This window comes from Delphinus delphis, chromosome 2 (genome assembly GCF_949987515.2).
Source record: "Delphinus delphis chromosome 2, mDelDel1.2, whole genome shotgun sequence".
In the NCBI taxonomy this organism is placed as follows: Eukaryota; Metazoa; Chordata; class Mammalia; order Artiodactyla; family Delphinidae; genus Delphinus; species Delphinus delphis.
This window is the reverse complement of record NC_082684.1, coordinates 87206776-87223637: the sequence shown is the minus strand read 5'-3', so window position 1 is coordinate 87223637 and position 16862 is coordinate 87206776. Positions and strand designations below refer to the sequence as shown.

At 46.1% G+C, this 16862-nt stretch overlaps 1 protein-coding gene across 5 annotated transcripts in view; it reads left to right on the top strand.

Annotated features, from left to right (window-relative positions):
* LOC132420572 (stereocilin) overlaps positions 1-16862 on the top strand; it is a 37030-nt gene that overhangs the window by 6657 nt on the left and 13511 nt on the right. For 2 of the 5 annotated variants that reach the window (XM_060005130.1, XM_060005131.1), the window contains exons 1-4: positions 996-4950; positions 14559-14652; positions 14742-14766; positions 15515-16769. In XM_060005130.1, coding sequence (XP_059861113.1) covers positions 4939-4950; positions 14559-14652; positions 14742-14766; positions 15515-16769 — 1386 coding nt within the window. In that variant the 5' untranslated portion in view covers positions 996-4938. Of the gene's footprint in view, positions 1-928; positions 4951-5316; positions 5485-7691; positions 11510-13186; positions 13570-13866; positions 14653-14741; positions 14767-15514; positions 16770-16862 lie in introns of those variants that run through there. The other 3 variants (XM_060005133.1, XM_060005129.1, XM_060005132.1) reach the window with 3 other exon arrangements.

The following is a 16862-nucleotide window of genomic DNA, read 5'->3' as shown; positions in this document are numbered from 1 at the left end:
TGCACATACTTAAATTCTTTCAAAAGTAAAATCCTGATAAGCTTTTTGTCTAGAGGACACTGATTACTAGTAGAAAGTCAATTTGGATTTCGAGGAGACAGTGTTATTTGTGAATTGGAATCCAATCTTGTCAGCACCTCTTAGGTCTCTATCTTAGACTAACAGGTAGTTTTGTAAGAGTATTGACTTGGGGAAGTCCTAGAATTCATTCTGTTCAGGCTCTGATGTTTTCAGTAATATGTATTTTGAGGGATAAGAAGGAAAATTTAGATATCTTCCTGAGACCTTTTGTGATATATTCATTATCATTCATTATTTGGAGTCACATGTTTGTGTCACATATCCATCCATTTACTTGACTGTCAGTTCATGCCAGCAAACTAAGTAGGCACGATGTTTGCTAAATTTGTATGTGACTTTCCGTTAGGCGAAGTCCATAAAACAGTGGAGAATGAACTTAGAAAAAAATGATGTGTAGGGACTTCCCTGGTGGTCCAGCGGATAAGACTCCGCGCTCCCAATGCAGGGGACACGGGTTTGATCCCTGGTCAGGGAACTAAGATCCCACATCCCACATGCCACACGGCGCGGGCAAAAAAAAAAAAAAAAAAAAAAAAAAAAAATGATGTGTAATTGGTGATTCAATTTTTAAACATTCAGTTAATACCTATGTATTAAACACCTACTGTGCCCCAGGCACTGATGGAATGGTGAGAGCTATTCATAGATTATTCATGATAAAGGAAAACCTAATAAAACAATCTCAAACCGAAGAAAGATTAGGTAAAAAATTGAGTATGGTAGAAAAGGGGCTAAAGTCAGAGCAAACTACAAAGAAATGCTCTTATGTTGCTTTGAGAGTAAGAATGATAGTGTTTCTTAGAGAATTAGCTCTCTCTGTCTATACACACACCTCCTTTTTCTTTAGGGACCTGCTGAATTCCGTAGTGACAGTGTTCATTCTCTTTACTATGGATCATTGGTATGCACTGCTTCAGGATACCTGGAAGGTGCCTGAAGTCAGCCGTACCTTCAGCAGCATCTATGTCATCCTCTGGTTGTTACTTGGTTCCATTATCTTTCGAAACATCATAGTAGCCATGATGGGTAAGCATAGAAGAGGTGAAACTTGGTGAGAGGGGTGTTTGGGAAGAAATTAGAGCGAAAGCTAGGATTGGTGAATTACGGAGAGAGAGAACCTGATGTAACAGGAAGGTGCGGGGCCTGGAATGGATATTTCACTTGGTTTCTCCCCACCCAAGCCCTCTCCCCATGTCTAGTCACCACCATCTCCCAACTCCTAATGGCCCTTTGGGGCAGTTACTAACTTCCAGAATATCAGAAATGAGCTGAACGAGGAGATGACACACCTGGAGGTTCAGCACAAAGCCGACATATTCAAGCGTCAGATTATCCAGAGGTCTGCTTCCCCATTTTCAAACCCAGCTTTTGTTCATGAGGGTGCCCTGATCTCATTCTCTGTTTCCGCTCCTTGGCCGCAGTGCCATTTTCCCCTTTGTGACAGATTTGCCTCAGAGTTAGAATTCCCCAGCTCTAAAATACTGCCTGATTCTTTATCCACTGTCAGGGCTTCCCCACTCTTTTTCACTCCTTTACTACAACTTATTCTCCTCACTTGATGATCAGAATTCTTTTTTCCTTACTACACTCCTGCTTCAGTGTAACTCTCTTCACTCTTTTGTGTTTTTTGCTTTGCAGGAGACAAAACCTAATCCCCGAGGCACAGAGGTCAAGCGTTAGCAAAATGGATGCCAGGTTAGGAGTGTATATGTGAAGTGGGATGGACACACATGAAGGAGGAAAGGGTAGGAAACCAAAGGTGAAGATTGGCTTTGAGAGAGAATTCATTCATTCAATAACTATTTATTGTAGTGGGTTGAATGGTGGCCTCAAAAAAGATATGTCCATGTTCTAATTCCCAGAACCTGTGAACATGACCTTATTTAGAAAAAGGGTCTTTGCAGATGCAGTTAAATTTAGGATCTTGAGATGTGATCATTCTGGATTATCCAGGTGGGCCATAAATCCAGTGACAAGGGTCTCTGGATTTAAGAGACAGGAGAGAAGACATAGACATAGAGAATAGGAGACGATGTCAAGACAGAGATAGAGATTGGAGTGATGCAACCACAAGCCAAAGGAAGCCAGTGGATGCAAGGCAACTGCCAGAAGCAACAAGAAGCAAGGAACCTTCTCCCTTTGAGATTCCAAAGGGAGTATGGCCCTGTTGACACATTGATTTCAGACTTCCGGCTTCCAAAATTGTGAGAGAATAAATTTCTGTTGTTTTAAGCTACCAAGTTTGTGGTAATTTCCTACAGCAGCCACAGGAAACTAATAAAAGTACCTTCCGTGAAACATGTTATTCAAGACACTGAGTGTTCAGCAGTGGACAAGAGAGCAGAAGGAGAAATAAGAAATCCATCAACAAATAATTATTGAATGCTTATTAGTTGCTCAGAGTATATCAGTGAACAAAATAAATAATAATGCCTGTTCTCATGGAGCTTATATACTAGTAGGAGGAAAGGGACAGCAAACAATAATCATATTAATAAGAAAATTAGCACATTAAAATATAAGCCTTGAATATAAAAAGAATGTATATATGTGTGTATAACTGAGTCACTTTGCTATAAGCAGAAATTAACACAACATTGTAACTCAACTATACTTCAATAAAAAACAAATATAAAAATAGGATAAGCATTATAAAAAAGTAAAAAGTAGAATAGGTTAAGGGGGATTGGAGTATAAGAGGGGGGTTGCATATGGGTTGTACTTTTTTTTTTTTAGGGGCTTCAAATGCTTGGCTTTTATTTATTTATTTATTTATTTTTGGCTGTGTTGGGTCTTCATTTCTGTGCGAGGGCTTTATCTAGTTGTGACAAGCGGGGGCCACTCACTATCGTGGCCTCTCTTGTTGCGGAGCACAGGCTCCAAACGCGCAGGCTCAGTAGTTGTGGCTCATGGGCCTAGTTGCTCTGCAGCATGTGGGATCTTCCCAGACCAGGGTTCGAACCCGTGTCCCCTGCATTAGCAGGCAGATTCTTAACCACTGTGCCACCAGGGACAGTGGGTCCCTGGGTTGTAATTTTAAACAAGGTAGTCAGGGTGGCCTCTGACAGTGGGTCCCTGGATTGTAATTTTAAACAAGATAGTCAGGGTGGCCTCTGAAAAGGTAACATTTGAGCAAAGACTTGGAGGAAGTCAGGGGATTACTATGTGGATATCTATGGGAAGAGTATTATAGGCAGAGGGAACAGCTAGTACAAAGGTCCTAAAACAGAAGCATGCCTGGTGTGTTTGAGAAATAGCAAGGAAGCTACTGTGACTGAAGCAGAGTAAGTAGGGGGGGAGAATGATAGGAGATGAGGTCAGAGAGGTAATGGGGACCTGATCCTGTAGGGCTGTGGGGACCACTGTGAGGACTTAGGCTTTGATTTCGGGTGAAATGGGGAACATAGTGGAGCAGTGACATGCAGTGACTTACATTTAAGAAAAATTAGTCTGCTTGCTGTGTTGATGATAAACTGAGGGAAGAATAAAATAAGAAGCAGAGAGATGAGTTAGGAGGCTATGCTGCTATACAGGCAAGAGGCGTTGATGGCTCAGACCAGAGTGGTACCAGTGGTACCACTCTGAGAGAAAAGATATTTTGAAGGTAGAGTCAACAGGCTTTCTTTTTTTTTAAAATTATTTATTTATTTTATTTTATTTTTTATTTTTGGCTGTGTTGGGTCTCCGTTGCTGTGCGTGGGTTTTCTCTAGTTGGGGTGATCCGGAGCTACTCTTCGTTGCGGTGTGCGGGCTTCTCATTGTCATGGCTTCTCTTGTTGCAGAGCACGGGCTCTAGGCGCACAGGCTTCAGTAGTTGTGGCACGTGGGCTCAGTAGTTGTGGCTTGCAGGCTCTAGAGCTCAGGCTCCGTAGTTGTGGCGCATGGGCTTAGTTGCTCCACGGCATGTGGGATCTTCCCGGGCCAGGTCTCGAACCTGTGTCCCTTGCATTGGCAGGCGGATTCTTAACCACTGTGCCACCAGGGAAGCCCTCAACAGGCTTTCTTGATGGATTGGATGTGGGGTATGAGAGAAGAATTAAGGATGAAAGTTCTGACCCAAGCAACTGGAAGGGTTGATTAGCTGAGATGGGGAGGGCTGTGGGTGGAAGAGGTTTGGTGGGCAAAGAGTTCAGTTTTGATTGAATTTGAGATGTCCTTAGACATTCAAGTGGTGCTAAGTGAGTAAAAGTTGTATATACAAGTCTGGATTAAGGAGTGAGGTCTGGACAAGAGGCTTAAATTTGCATCTGGTAGGCATTTGAACTCAGCAGATGAGATCACCAAAGGAGCAACGGTAGATGGAGAAGATATAAAGAGCTGAGCCCAAGTTCCCTCTAATATTAAGAGATGGAATCGAGGGGGCAGAGGCTATAGTTGTGGTGTAATAGGCATAGGGCCAAGGGGTGGGGGGCTAAAACTTTGCAAAATAAGGTGGAGTGTGGAACGTGGAAGCCCGAGTAAGATTGAGCACAGACGTTATGTGGTGAGGGGCACTAATAGGGGTACATGACACGGGATAATTTAGGTTGGATGTGCTTAAACTTAGATTTTGGGAGCAGTTCGGCCTTCATTGCCTTAACTCCTAGCTTTAGGCCAGGGCCAGAATCAGAATAACGAAAGAACCAGCCATATTGTGTAAAAGTATTTGAAGCAATAAAATTTTGCCTTTCACTTACAGAGATGCCAATCAACAAGGGGAATCTTTGGAAGAGTCCAAATACAGTGCCACTAAAGAGAGTTCAAGAGCATCTAAGTCAAAAACAAAGAAGTCCTTGTCAAAAGTGAAGAAGTCTGCATCTTCCTCTTCCTCCTCATCTTCATCTTCCTACTGTTCCTCTTCTTCTGGCTCCAGATATTATGACCGTATTGGTAAGCCGAGGATTTCTCCCAGTTGAATTCAGACTCCTCTTCTCCATGAGACATCCCATTCTTAATAGGAGCTCTCCCACTATGCACATTTCCCGATTTTCTCCACCAGTCCGATTTTCTGGCCTTGGTTACTTTCTTCACGCTTCTTCATTTCCCCTGTGCTTCTGCCGCACTTTGGAAAAGTATGGTTGTGGCTCTCTTTGTTTATTGTAGAAGTGGTGTCTTGGTGATACATACTTTTCTCTCTCTCCTTCCTATATCCTCTTTCATCCCTGCTTTCTCCTCGCCTGCCCCCATAGAGTTTATCAGCTTTTATCCAACTTCCAAGAATCTAGATATGTTCTTGAGAAGCATTTCTCCCTCCAGGTCAGTTGGACTGGGAGACTCATGTGCACCAGAATCTGCCTGGGCTAATGGATATGGATCAGGATGAACGTGTTGTTTGGCCTAGGGATTCACTCTTCCGATATTTTGAGTTGCTAGAAAAGCTGCAGTATAACCTAGAGGAGCGTAAGCGGTTGCAAGAGTTTGCAGGTATGGATTTAGGGCAGCCATGGAGACCAGGAGTTAAGTCCATTGGAGTAGCATATATAACTGGGGAGAAGAAGGGTGTTTGCTATTTTGGCACCTCAGCCTCTGAATTTCCACCTCACACCTAAAAAAGGCAAATTCACGGTTTAGTATGTCACATTCTGGGCATATGTCCAGATTTCTTCTAACCTAGTGAGGACCTGGCAACCCTGCTTCTCTGGTAGGGGACACCTAAATCCTGTTACGTCTGAGAGCTTATTTCAAAAGAGAAGAGTATCCAGTTCCAGCTGCTGGAAATTAGGATAAGGTGGGCTCTCACTCTATTTGGGCAGCCTGCCCCCGCTTTTTTTGTTTTTTGTTTTTTGTTTTTTGCGGTACATGGGCCTCTCACTGTTGTGGCCTATCCCGTTGCGGAGCACAGGCTCGGGACGCACAGGCTCAGCGGCCATGGCTCATGGGCCCAGCTGCTCCGCGGCATGTGGGATCCTCCTGGACCGGGGCACGAACCCGTGTCCCCTGCCTCGGCAGGCGGACTCTCAGCCACTGCCACCAGGGAAGCCCCAGCCTGTCCCCTTTTGTACATGTTTCTTCTCTTTGAAGGTCACCTTTCAGACCTCAACAGTAAGGACCTCAGGCTCAAGTTCAATAGCTATGGGGATTAGACAGTCAGCAGAAAGCCCACAAGTGCCCACTGTCCTCAAGAGGTTTATGAATTACAGATTCCTCTTCCTTTCAGTCCCTTCTAGAGTCAAGCCTATGCAGAGAAAATATGTGATCAAATGGTAAAGTTTAGAACTTCCCTGGTGGTCCAGTGATTAAGAAACCGCCTTCCAATGCAGGGGACGCAGGTTTGATCCCCGGTCGGGGAGCTAAGATTCCACATGCCATGGGGCAACTAAGCCCATGCACCGCAACTACTGAGCACGCGTGCCACAGCTAGAGAAGCCCGCGTGCCTCAACGAAGATCCTGTGTGCCGCAACTAAGACCCGACACAGCCAAATAAATAAATAAATGTTTAAAAAAAATAGTGAAGTTGGGACTTCGTGGTGGTGCAGAGGTTAAGAATCTGCCTGCCAATGCAGGGGACATGGGTTCGAGCCCTCTTCCAAGAAAATCCCACATGCTGCAGAGGAACTAAGCCCGTGTGCCACAACTACTGAGCCTGTGCTTTAGAGCCCACGAGCCACAACTACTGAGACCGTGTGCCACAACTACTGAAGCCTGCCCACCTAGAGCCCGTGCTCTGCAACAAGAGAAACCACCACAATGAGAAGCCCGCGCACCACAACGAAGAGTAGCCCCCGCTCGCCGCAACTAGCGAAAGACTTTGTGCAGCAATGAAGACTCAACACAGCCAAAAATAAAATAAATAAATAAATTTTAAAAAATTCTTTTAAAAAAAATAGTAAAGTTTGATTTAAGCTGAGAACTACCTGCTCAAAATTATTTTCCCTAAATTTCTCATTTGAGATTTCACCACCTAGAGATTAATTTGGATCAATGAATTTTCCCTCTAAAATTACAAAAGTTAGGGGCAATTTTTTTTTAACAATTTAATGTGGATTAGTGTTATCCTCCTAATACCTAGCTGAAGTCAACCCCAAGTGAAAATATCAATGGGGGAAGAGGAATGTGTGTGTGGTGGGCATAGGAGAGCAGTAAGAGGAATTTATAACATTGGAACATGGAATTTAGAGCAGGATGTCAGACAGGCTTTGCCTACTTCGAATATTGCATTGTTATCCTGCTCTTTCCAACTGTCCTCAGCCCTGCCTCCCCATTTGTTCTGGGGAGAACAGGGTGAAAGGGCAGCGAAGGTAGCAAGATGGCTTCCTTAATCCTGATTAATTCATCTGTGGCAAAGAGGACAGACTCATATGGCTTAATTTAGGGTAAAGATTAGTAAAACTTTTTTTTTTTTTTTTTTGCCTCTCCCGTTGCGGAGCACAGGCTCCGGACGCGCAGGCTCAGCGGCCATGGCTCACGGGCCCAGCCGCTCCGCAGCATGTGGGATCTTCCCAGACCGGGGCACGAACCCGTGTCCCTTGCATCGGCAGGCAGACTCTCAACTACTGCACCACCAGGGAAGCCCCAAGATTAGTAAAACTTTGAGTGGAAACCTAGAACCCAGAAAAACAGGGTCTTCACCAAACATTTGTATGTTCTGAACATTCTTACCTCTCCAGCTTCACAGTCTGTTTCTTTACAGTGCAGGCACTGATGAATTTTGAAGACAAGTAAAGCTGACAGCGGATGGCTTCGCTATCTTTGGCAAAAATTAATGAAGGGAAGTGTTGGAAATGGAGAATTCAAAGTATAAATGTCTAATAAATCCTGCTGATAATTGTACAGTGGTCTGTCTCTGAGACATAGGGGATACTGAAAGATATCGGATCAGGTGAAAGTTAGTTCAGATGCCAGTGAGGCCCATGGTCCTTGGCTTTCTACCCTTTCCACAGCTCCTGAATCTCACTCTTTCTTTGGCTTTGTCACTATAGCCCCCACCTTTTCTATAGCATCTACTTCCTGCTAGAGTCCTAATTTCACCTTCTCCCTCACTGGTGGGTACAGGACCCTGGGGGTTGGGGGTAAGGAGACCCCAGGAACTGTGAGTGTAACTATTTGAGAACTGTTGTTTCCCTTGCTACTCTAAGAACATTGCTTCTCCTGGGCACCGTTAACTTCAATCAAACATCATTTTCATCTGTTTCTGAGCCAAAAGAGCATCCCTTTATTCCATTTCCTTGCCTTTTCTGAGGGCATTGATTCTGTTCTGTAGGGGGCGGGGCAAATCAGTATGTCCCACAGATTTTTTAGAGTCAGTCTATCTCCTGTCAGAGTAGGAACACCTTTTATATAGAACATCACCGAAAGGGGATTATCCAATGTTTTAATGTTTCTAGTTACTGTTGACTTATTATCTAGAGGGCATCATGTTCCATTGTTGGATGACTCAAGTCTTTAGACATGTTTATTATTAAAAATTCTATCATTTATTGAGTGCTTAACATATATGAACATACACATGTATGAAGAATACATGAAACACTGAATGGTGTTCTTTAAAATGGTAAATTTTATGTGAATTAGATCTCAATTTTTAAAATAAAGTAAGAAAAGATTATTTGAAACCAATAACCAACATTATGTTTCAAGGAAAAGCATTTTAGTCATTCCCCATAAAATGTGGGACAAAACAAAAATATTTTAAAAATAAATGTCAATATATAATGTTGTATTAAAATCTTATAATAAGAAATAAATACTTGGAAAGAAGAACTACAAATACTATTTTTAGACACAATTGTATACCTAGAAACCCCAAAGGAATCAAATAGAATTAGAGATAACAAAGAATTTCCATTAAGTACAAATAGAAGAATTGAGGACTGGAGAGAGAAACCTGGGAAGCAGGACCACTTAAGGGATAGGAGGAGGAGGAGCCAGAAAAAAGCCTGAGAGGGAAGAACTGAAGAGACAGGAGGATAATCATTCTAGAGTAATGTCCCTAGAATTTCAAGAAAGGAATGGTCCAGCAAGATCTGGATTGGAGCATCCATTGAACCCAGCAATCAGAATACAATAAATATAATAAAACAGAATAAGGAAGTATTTAATAAATCTTACATGTGCTATCCACAAAGTGAATGCTCATCGAGCAATATCATTGAGTGGCTTTGCTCAAAGTGTGGTCTGAGGACCAGCAGAATTGGCTTCACCTGACTTGTTAGAAGTGCAGAATCTCAGGTCCCATCCTCAGGGCCTGTTGAATCAGGTGTTACATATGCACATTAAAGTTTCAAAAAGCACTGCTTTATACCTATGTGATGACTGGTCCCTTCCTGCTTTCTGTAGTTAACCTTCTCAAATGAATGGCCTGTGCATGCTGCCTCATTCTTTAACTCCTTCCTTAACGAAAATGATCTGGTTTCAATTCTATTGGAATGGAATTTATTCAACAAATTTGCATTTTTCCTATGTTCCTATGTTCCAGACTCTGTTATAGGTGTTTGGATATGTCAATGAATGAACAAGACAGAGATCCCTGCCAGTTCTAACTAGCTCCCCATAAGATCCCCAAGTAATAAATAACTTCCATGAAGACAGTGATTTTACCTCCCTCTGTTTTTTTCCCCAAATAATCTTTCCAGCAGCCCAGAGCCGTGTGATAACATCTGCTTAAAAACAAAACCAAACTTTTTTCTGACTAAATAAAAACATTTTAAGGTCTGAGGATCAAGCCTCACTGGCAATGAATCCATTACTCCTCCAGCTTCCTTTTTTATCCTTGCCCTAACCTAATAACCCTGCTATAACTTTTACCAGTCTTCTCAAGTCAAGGAAGAGATTCAGGCTCTATGCCAGGTAAGTATGAAGCTTCCTCAGGAGCATTTTGGAAGTGAAGTTAGGATTTAGATATTGTGATACAATTGAATTTTTTCACATATGGTTTGTATTAAGCTTTTATTTTGGAACATGGTTTCCCCCTTTGATCTTCAGTTATCGCTCACACTGTCAAATATCAATGGATGGATACATAACTTTTTTTTATGTATGGTGTTTTATGTAAGGTGTTTCTGTTTAAGGACACCTTATTTAATATATATTGTTGATTCATTAGCATTGACCTCTGTCAACAACACTATAACTCATGCTTGAATAAAGTTTATCAAACACACGTTTTCTCTGTAAGGTGCATCACAGCCTTCCTGTGCTTAGGAACACTAGAAAGCACTTCAGCACTAAGCTGGGGGACCATTTTAAACGGTGAAATCACCAACAAAAAGCACTAAAATGCTAAAATTGTGGCACTAAATAGATCATGAAAAGGACACTGATTTACAGTATGAGAAGAAGGTGGAGTATTGCCTTGTTTCCCATCCAAGCACTAACCAGGCCCGACCATGCTTAGCTTCCGAGATGAGATCGGGCACATTCAGGGTGGTATGGCTGTAGAGGAGTATTGCCTTGTTTGAACTCAGCTGGGAATGTACACATCAGTCGACTCAAATTTTTTACCACTCTGCAGATGTCTGTGAAGGATTGTGAAAATGCCATAGGTATTGATTTTGGGGTCACAAATAAATTTTAGTGAGCGGAGGAATCTACAACAGAACTCAAAAATGAGAATTTACTCTAAATGCTGTGTGATAATCTGGAGCTTTAGGCTAGTTGGCCTTATGACGCTGCCATCTCAGTGTGTGGTTTCTAGGTTACCTCAACAGGGAAGAGATTGCTGGAGCAATCATTCACTAGCTCTTAAATTCTTTCGTCATTCACTATCCATTAGCCAGAACTAATCACCTGACCCCACCTAACTGCAAGAGATCTGGGGACTGCTTGGATCCTTAGTGAGCAATATATATCTATATTTAAGTTACAAAAGGCAAACCAAAAAGGGAGAAAAACAATTGCACTTTACAAAGGGAGGCCTCTGTTCTAGTCAGACAGAAAGTGCCCTGTGGTTGATTTGGGAGGTTGAGGATGCTTCAGATTTCTCAACTCCTTTGGCTCCTTGCAAGTATCTCCATTCCAATTGCCAGATCACAGAGCATTCCAATCACCCCACCAATCTAATCCATTTCACTTTAGCAACACACATGATTAATATCGTGCTCTGGACCCCCGTAATTTCAGTTTGTTGGCTCTGGTTTTCTCTCTTTCCATTTGCTCATCTGAGGATTGGAACTTGTCTTGCTTTTGTTGAACCTTACCATAGTATAAGCAGTAACTTGCTTGTATTGAATAAGGCTGATATCTTTGCTATAAATCCTAAGCACTTCATCCTCAGTTGGCAGATAGCCTGAATCCTTGGCAGCCACAGGATTGCTTAACCTGATTGCTCCATCATCATGTGGAGTGCCAAGAATTTCCCCTTCTGGGTTGAGGGAGTCCTCATTGTTCCCCTCTCTGCTTGATTCAGCTAGCTCCATACTTGTTCTAAAGGTCTTTCACTCAAGACACTACTTCTTGGTGACAATTTCTGTATTAATTAGGACTCCTTAGTTTCAAATAAAAGAATTCATATTGAGCTAGTCTAATAATAATAGTAGTCACATTTAGTGAATGTTTATTCTGTACCAGTGTCTGGCACATAATGGGTGCTTACTCTTTTTGAATGAATGCCAGGCACTGTGCTAAATACTTTAAATGCCTTATCAAATTTAATACTCATGACAACTCTATACTAGTATTTCTCCTTTTTACAGAAAAGAACACTGTGCCACAGGTTTAGAAACTGCCCAGGACATACTGCTAGTATATGCTGGAGCCAGGACTTGAGCCCAGCCATCTCATTTTTTGCTACCCTATTAGCAAAAAGAATTTATTATAAGAGGGTTGTTATAGAATCAAGGGTGGAAATTCAAGTGGATTGCAGAATGGGCTGGAGCCAGGAGCTAGAAAGCTGTTGGGAACCCAGGCCGTATTCTTCCTCTGATTCTCCTCTCTGCTTTTCAGACTAGATGTACCTTTGATAAGCAAAGAGAAAATATTGGCAAAGTGATACAATAGATCATTTCACTGGTTCTAACTTTTTGACTCACCTTGGAAAATCCCAGCACTGCCCTCACCTCCTTTGATTGCGTGGGCCAAGGTATTCTATTTCTTTGGGCCTCCATTTCCTCATCTATAAAATGAGAAGTTTTTAAAAGAGGATTCTTCAAGTCCTTTCCAGCTCTAAAATTCTATGATCGTGGGCTTCCCTGGTGGCGCAGTGGTTGAGAGTCCACCTGCCGATGCAGGGGACACAGGTTCGTGACCCGGTCCGGGAAGATCCCACATGCCGCAGAGCGGCTGGGCCCGTGAGCCATGGCCGCTGAGCCTGCGCGTCCGGAGCCTGTGCTCCGCAACGGGAGAGGCCACAACAGTGAGAGGCCCGCGTACCGAAAAAAAAAAAAAATTCTATGATCGTAAATGGACCTTCCAGGACAGAGGCACATTAATAATGGATTTAAACGTATGGGTTTGGGCTTTAGAGAAGGGTTCTAAGGAGAGAAGGACAGAATATGGTTTTAGTGGAGCCTGTGGTGAATTACTGTTTAGAACTGGTGTCAGGTAAAGGCCTTGGGGATATATAAACAGAGGGCAGAAAAGACTTCTCACCCTGACCAGATCAGAGAGATGGATCTCTCTGATCTATGAGCAGTTTCTGTGTGTGTGTGTGTGTGTGTGTGTGTGTGTGTGTGTGTGTGTGTGTGTGTGTATGCATGTGGGGAATAGCCTCCTTGCATAGTCACTTAATCTGGTTTATTTCTTTTCTCACCTCAGAATTTTCTAAGGGCTTTCTCCTGGGGCACAGGAAGAGAGCCAGAGGGCAAACCCAAACACTTGAATGGCCTAATGAGCAAGTCACTCCTCTCTGTGTATATTTTCTTATCCATAAGATGAGAGGTTTGGTCTGTGTGATCTCTGAAATCCTGCCCAACTCTTAACATTTTGTGGCTCTGGGTACTGAATCAAAAGCCCCTCTCTTCCTGAATGCTCCATCCTTAGACCAGACCTTTGTCTTCATTCCTCTTCTCTGTTTACACCTGGCTGCCCAGATCCGTTCTCCTGGCCCCCTTTCTTCTTCAATTCCCTCAAATTCTACTTGCTTTTTAGCTCCTTTGGGCCCTCTTTTGTTCTTATATTTCTATTGTTGTTTATTTAATATTATTTATATATATTTCTTATATTTCTGCAGACCCTCCCAGATTACACTCCTGATCTCCAGAACTGCTCCATCTCTATGTCTGCCTACTCCTATCTGCATCCTGGCTCCTCACTGAAGTTATATCCTTGGGTTCCTCTGAGGGCCCCCTAGGATCCCCTATCATTGGTCCCTCTGACAGGCACACCCTTCTCCAAAGCCAAAGGATCAGGTATTCAGTGGCTCAGGTGACAAACCTGCTGTCAGGTTACGGATATTGTTTCCTGAAAGACCACACTACAGTGTCAGTGGAGACTCAGGCTGCCTGCAGTGCCCTGCCCTCACCTGGCTATCCCACACAAGGTGAGAATAACCAGAACTCACCTCTAGTACCAGCGCTTACCTGGAAACATGGCTCTGAGCCTCTGGGCCCTGGTGCTGCTGCTATCCTGTGGAGGTGAGAGGAACAGTGAGCTGGGCTGGGGATGAAGGGGATGGTTGCTGGAAAGAGACTTAAGAATGCAGAGATTAACTGGTTCGAGAAAAAATAAAGGGGCAAGGAAGAGGGGCAGAGACTGGAGCTGAGAAAATGAGGGTTAAGAAATCAGGCCAAGACTTACTGTAGGGTGTTGAAAGGGACTCAGCTCACCATCTTTTTCACCTCATCTTTAGGCAGGGACTGGGCTCCAGGGCAGGGCTGAATTTGGGTTCCAGGTTTTTCCCTTTCAGTGATCTCTGGTTTCTCTTCTTACAGTGACTCTGGCCCCTACTGGGCCTCAGTCCCTGGACCCTGGTCTCTCCCTCCTGAAGTCTTGGCTCTCCGTTCTGGACCAGGCTCCCCAGGGGTCCCTCAGCCGCTCACGGTTCTCTGCATTCCTGGCCAACATTTCTTCTTCCTTTGAGCCTGGGAGGATGGGGGAGGGACCGGTGGGAGAGCCCCCACCTCTCCAGCCCCCTGCCCTCCGGCTCCATGATTTCTTAGTGACGCTGAGAGGCAGCCCAGACTGGGAGCCAATGCTGGGGCTGCTGGGGGATGTGCTGGCACTGCTGGGACATGAGCAGACCCCCCGGGACTTCCTGGGGCACCAGGCAGGTGTGCTGAGTGGACTTGCAGAGGTGCTGCTGGGAGCCTTAGTTCCCGGGGGACCCCCTAGCCCTACCCGGCCCCCATGCACCCGTGATGGGCCCTCTGACTGCGTTCTGGCAGCTGACTGGTTGCCTTCTCTGCTGCTGTTGTTAGAGGGCACACGCTGGCAGGCCCTGGTGCAGGTGCAGCCCAGCGTGGACCTCGCCAATGCCACAGGCCTCGATGGGAGGGAGCCAGCCCCCCACCTTTTGCAGGGTCTGTTGGCTTTGCTCACCCCAGTGGGGGAGCTGGGCTCTGAGGAGGCTCTTTGGGGAGGTCTGCTGCGCACAGTGGGGGCCCCCCTCTATGCTACCTTCCAGGAGGGGCTGCTCCGAGTCACTGACTCCCTGCAGGATGAGGTCTTTTCCATTCTGGGGCAACCAGAGCCTGATGTCAATGGGCAGTGCCAGGGAGGTGAGTGCTGCTGGGTCTGGGGCTGGGCTGTGGCAGGGCAAGGAAGGGTGAGACTGGGGTAGTTCTCTTCCTTACTCTTTCCCTCCTAGGCAATCTTCAGCAGCTGCTCTTGTGGTAAGTAACAGGAGAGGAATTCTGAGGGATTGGGTGTGGGACGTCATCAGCCTCCAGAGCGGAAGAGGAAACTGATGGGAGGGGTGTAGTTTACAGGTTTTTGAGTGTGACTATCGAGGTTGGTGTCCCAGCTCTACCTCTTCCTAGCCATGTGACCTTGGGCAGGTTATAGCTTCATTCTATGCCTCAGTTTCCCCACTTGGGAAATATGGATAATATTAACTACCTCAGAGTTTTTGCAAGGGATTAAATGAGTTAATACTGTATGTGTAAACCACTTAGAACTGTGCCTTGCACATGGTGCTTGATAAATGTTAACTAATAAAGATGGGGTATGGAAAGAAAGGACGGGATTGCTTCCTCCACCCCTTACTGTTTCAGTACAACAGTGCCAGAGCACAGACGGACATATTCAGTTGCTGGGCAGATTTCCTGATCTGAGGCCAACCAAGGGTTGTGTTTAAGCTGCCTAAAAGCGTATGCAGAAAGGAGAAAGAAGGGGGCCGGGTGGACAGAAGGGACTCCAACTGCTCCTAGGTGATTTTTGTGCCTTGGCGGGACAGATCTCTCTCCCCTTTCCCCCCATTCCAACATTTAAACCGGTAACACCAGTACTCCCAGCGACCTCACTTTTGGAAAAGCCTGTGCTTGCCACCCTCCCTGCAGGGCTCTGGGCCGGGGCCAGAAGTCTCAACCTGAGGACATGTAAACTGATCAGATGCTCACCTGCTCCTCCCTCTGCATCCAGGGGCATCCGGCACAATCTCTCCTGGGATGTGCGGGCATTGGGCTTTCTGTCTGGATCGCCACCTCCACCCCCCGCGCTCCTCCAATGCCTGAGCACAGCTGTGCCTCTGCCCAGGACTTCCCAGCCCTCAGCCCACATCAGCCCTCGCCAGCGGCGGGCCATCTCTCTGGAGGCCCTCTGCGAGAACTCCGCAGGCCCAGCACCGCACTACAGCATTTCCAACTTCACCCTCTACGTGATCTGCCAGCACATTAAGCCTGTCTCCCCGCAGCCCCCTCCCAGCACTGCTGCCATCTGTCAGACAGCTGTGTGGTATGCAGTCTCATGGGCACCAGGTGCCCAAGGCTGGCTCCAGGCCTGCCACGACCAGTTTCCCGAAGAGTTCCTGGAGGCAATCTGTAGCGACCTCCCCTTTTCCACCCTGTCGTTTCCCAACCGCCGCTTGGTAAAGCGGCTCTGTGCGGGCCTGCTCCCACCCCCTACCAGCTGCCCTGAAGGCCTGCCCCCTGTCCCCATCACCCCAGAGATCTTCTGGGGCTGCTTCTTGGAGAACGAGACTCTGTGGGCTGAGCGGCTGTGTAGGGAGGCCAGCCTGCAGGCTGTGCCCCCCAGCAACCAGGCTTGGGTTCAGCATGTGTGCCAGGGCCCCACCCCGGATGTCACGGCCTCCCCACCCTGCCACATTGGACCGTGTGGGGAACGCTGCCCAGATGGGGGCAGCTTCCTGATGATGGTCTGTGCCAATGACACCATGTACGAGGCCCTGGTGCCCTCCTGGCCTTGGCTAGCAGGCCAGTGCAGGATAAGCCGTGGGGGCAATGATACTTGCTTCTTGGAGGGGTTACTGGGCCCTCTTCTGCCCTCTCAGCCCCCACTGGGACCGTCCCCACTTTGCCTGGCCCCAGGCCCCTTCCTGCTTGGCATGCTGTCCCAGCTGCCACGCTGTCAGTCCTCCGTGCCGGCCCCTGCGCACCCCACACGCCTACACTATCTCCTGCGCCTGCTGACCTTCCTCCTGGGTCCAGGGGCCGGAGGGAAGGAGGCCCAGGGGATGCTGGGTCAGGCCCTGATGCTCTCCAGTCTCCCAGACAACTGCTCCTTCTGGGATGCCTTCCGCCCCGAGGGCCGGCGCAGTGTGCTGCGGACAGTCGGGGAGTACCTGGAACAAGAGGAGCAGCCGGACCCCCTGGACTTTGACCCCACTGACAGCTCCAGCTCTGGTGTAAGCAAGATGGAGCTGCTGGCCTGCTTCAGCGTGAGTGATCTGCCAAGGTGAAAGCTCCTGGAACAGAGGGAAGGGCCTCCATGGGAATTCTCTACTATATTACTGAGAGGCAGTAGTGTAGTG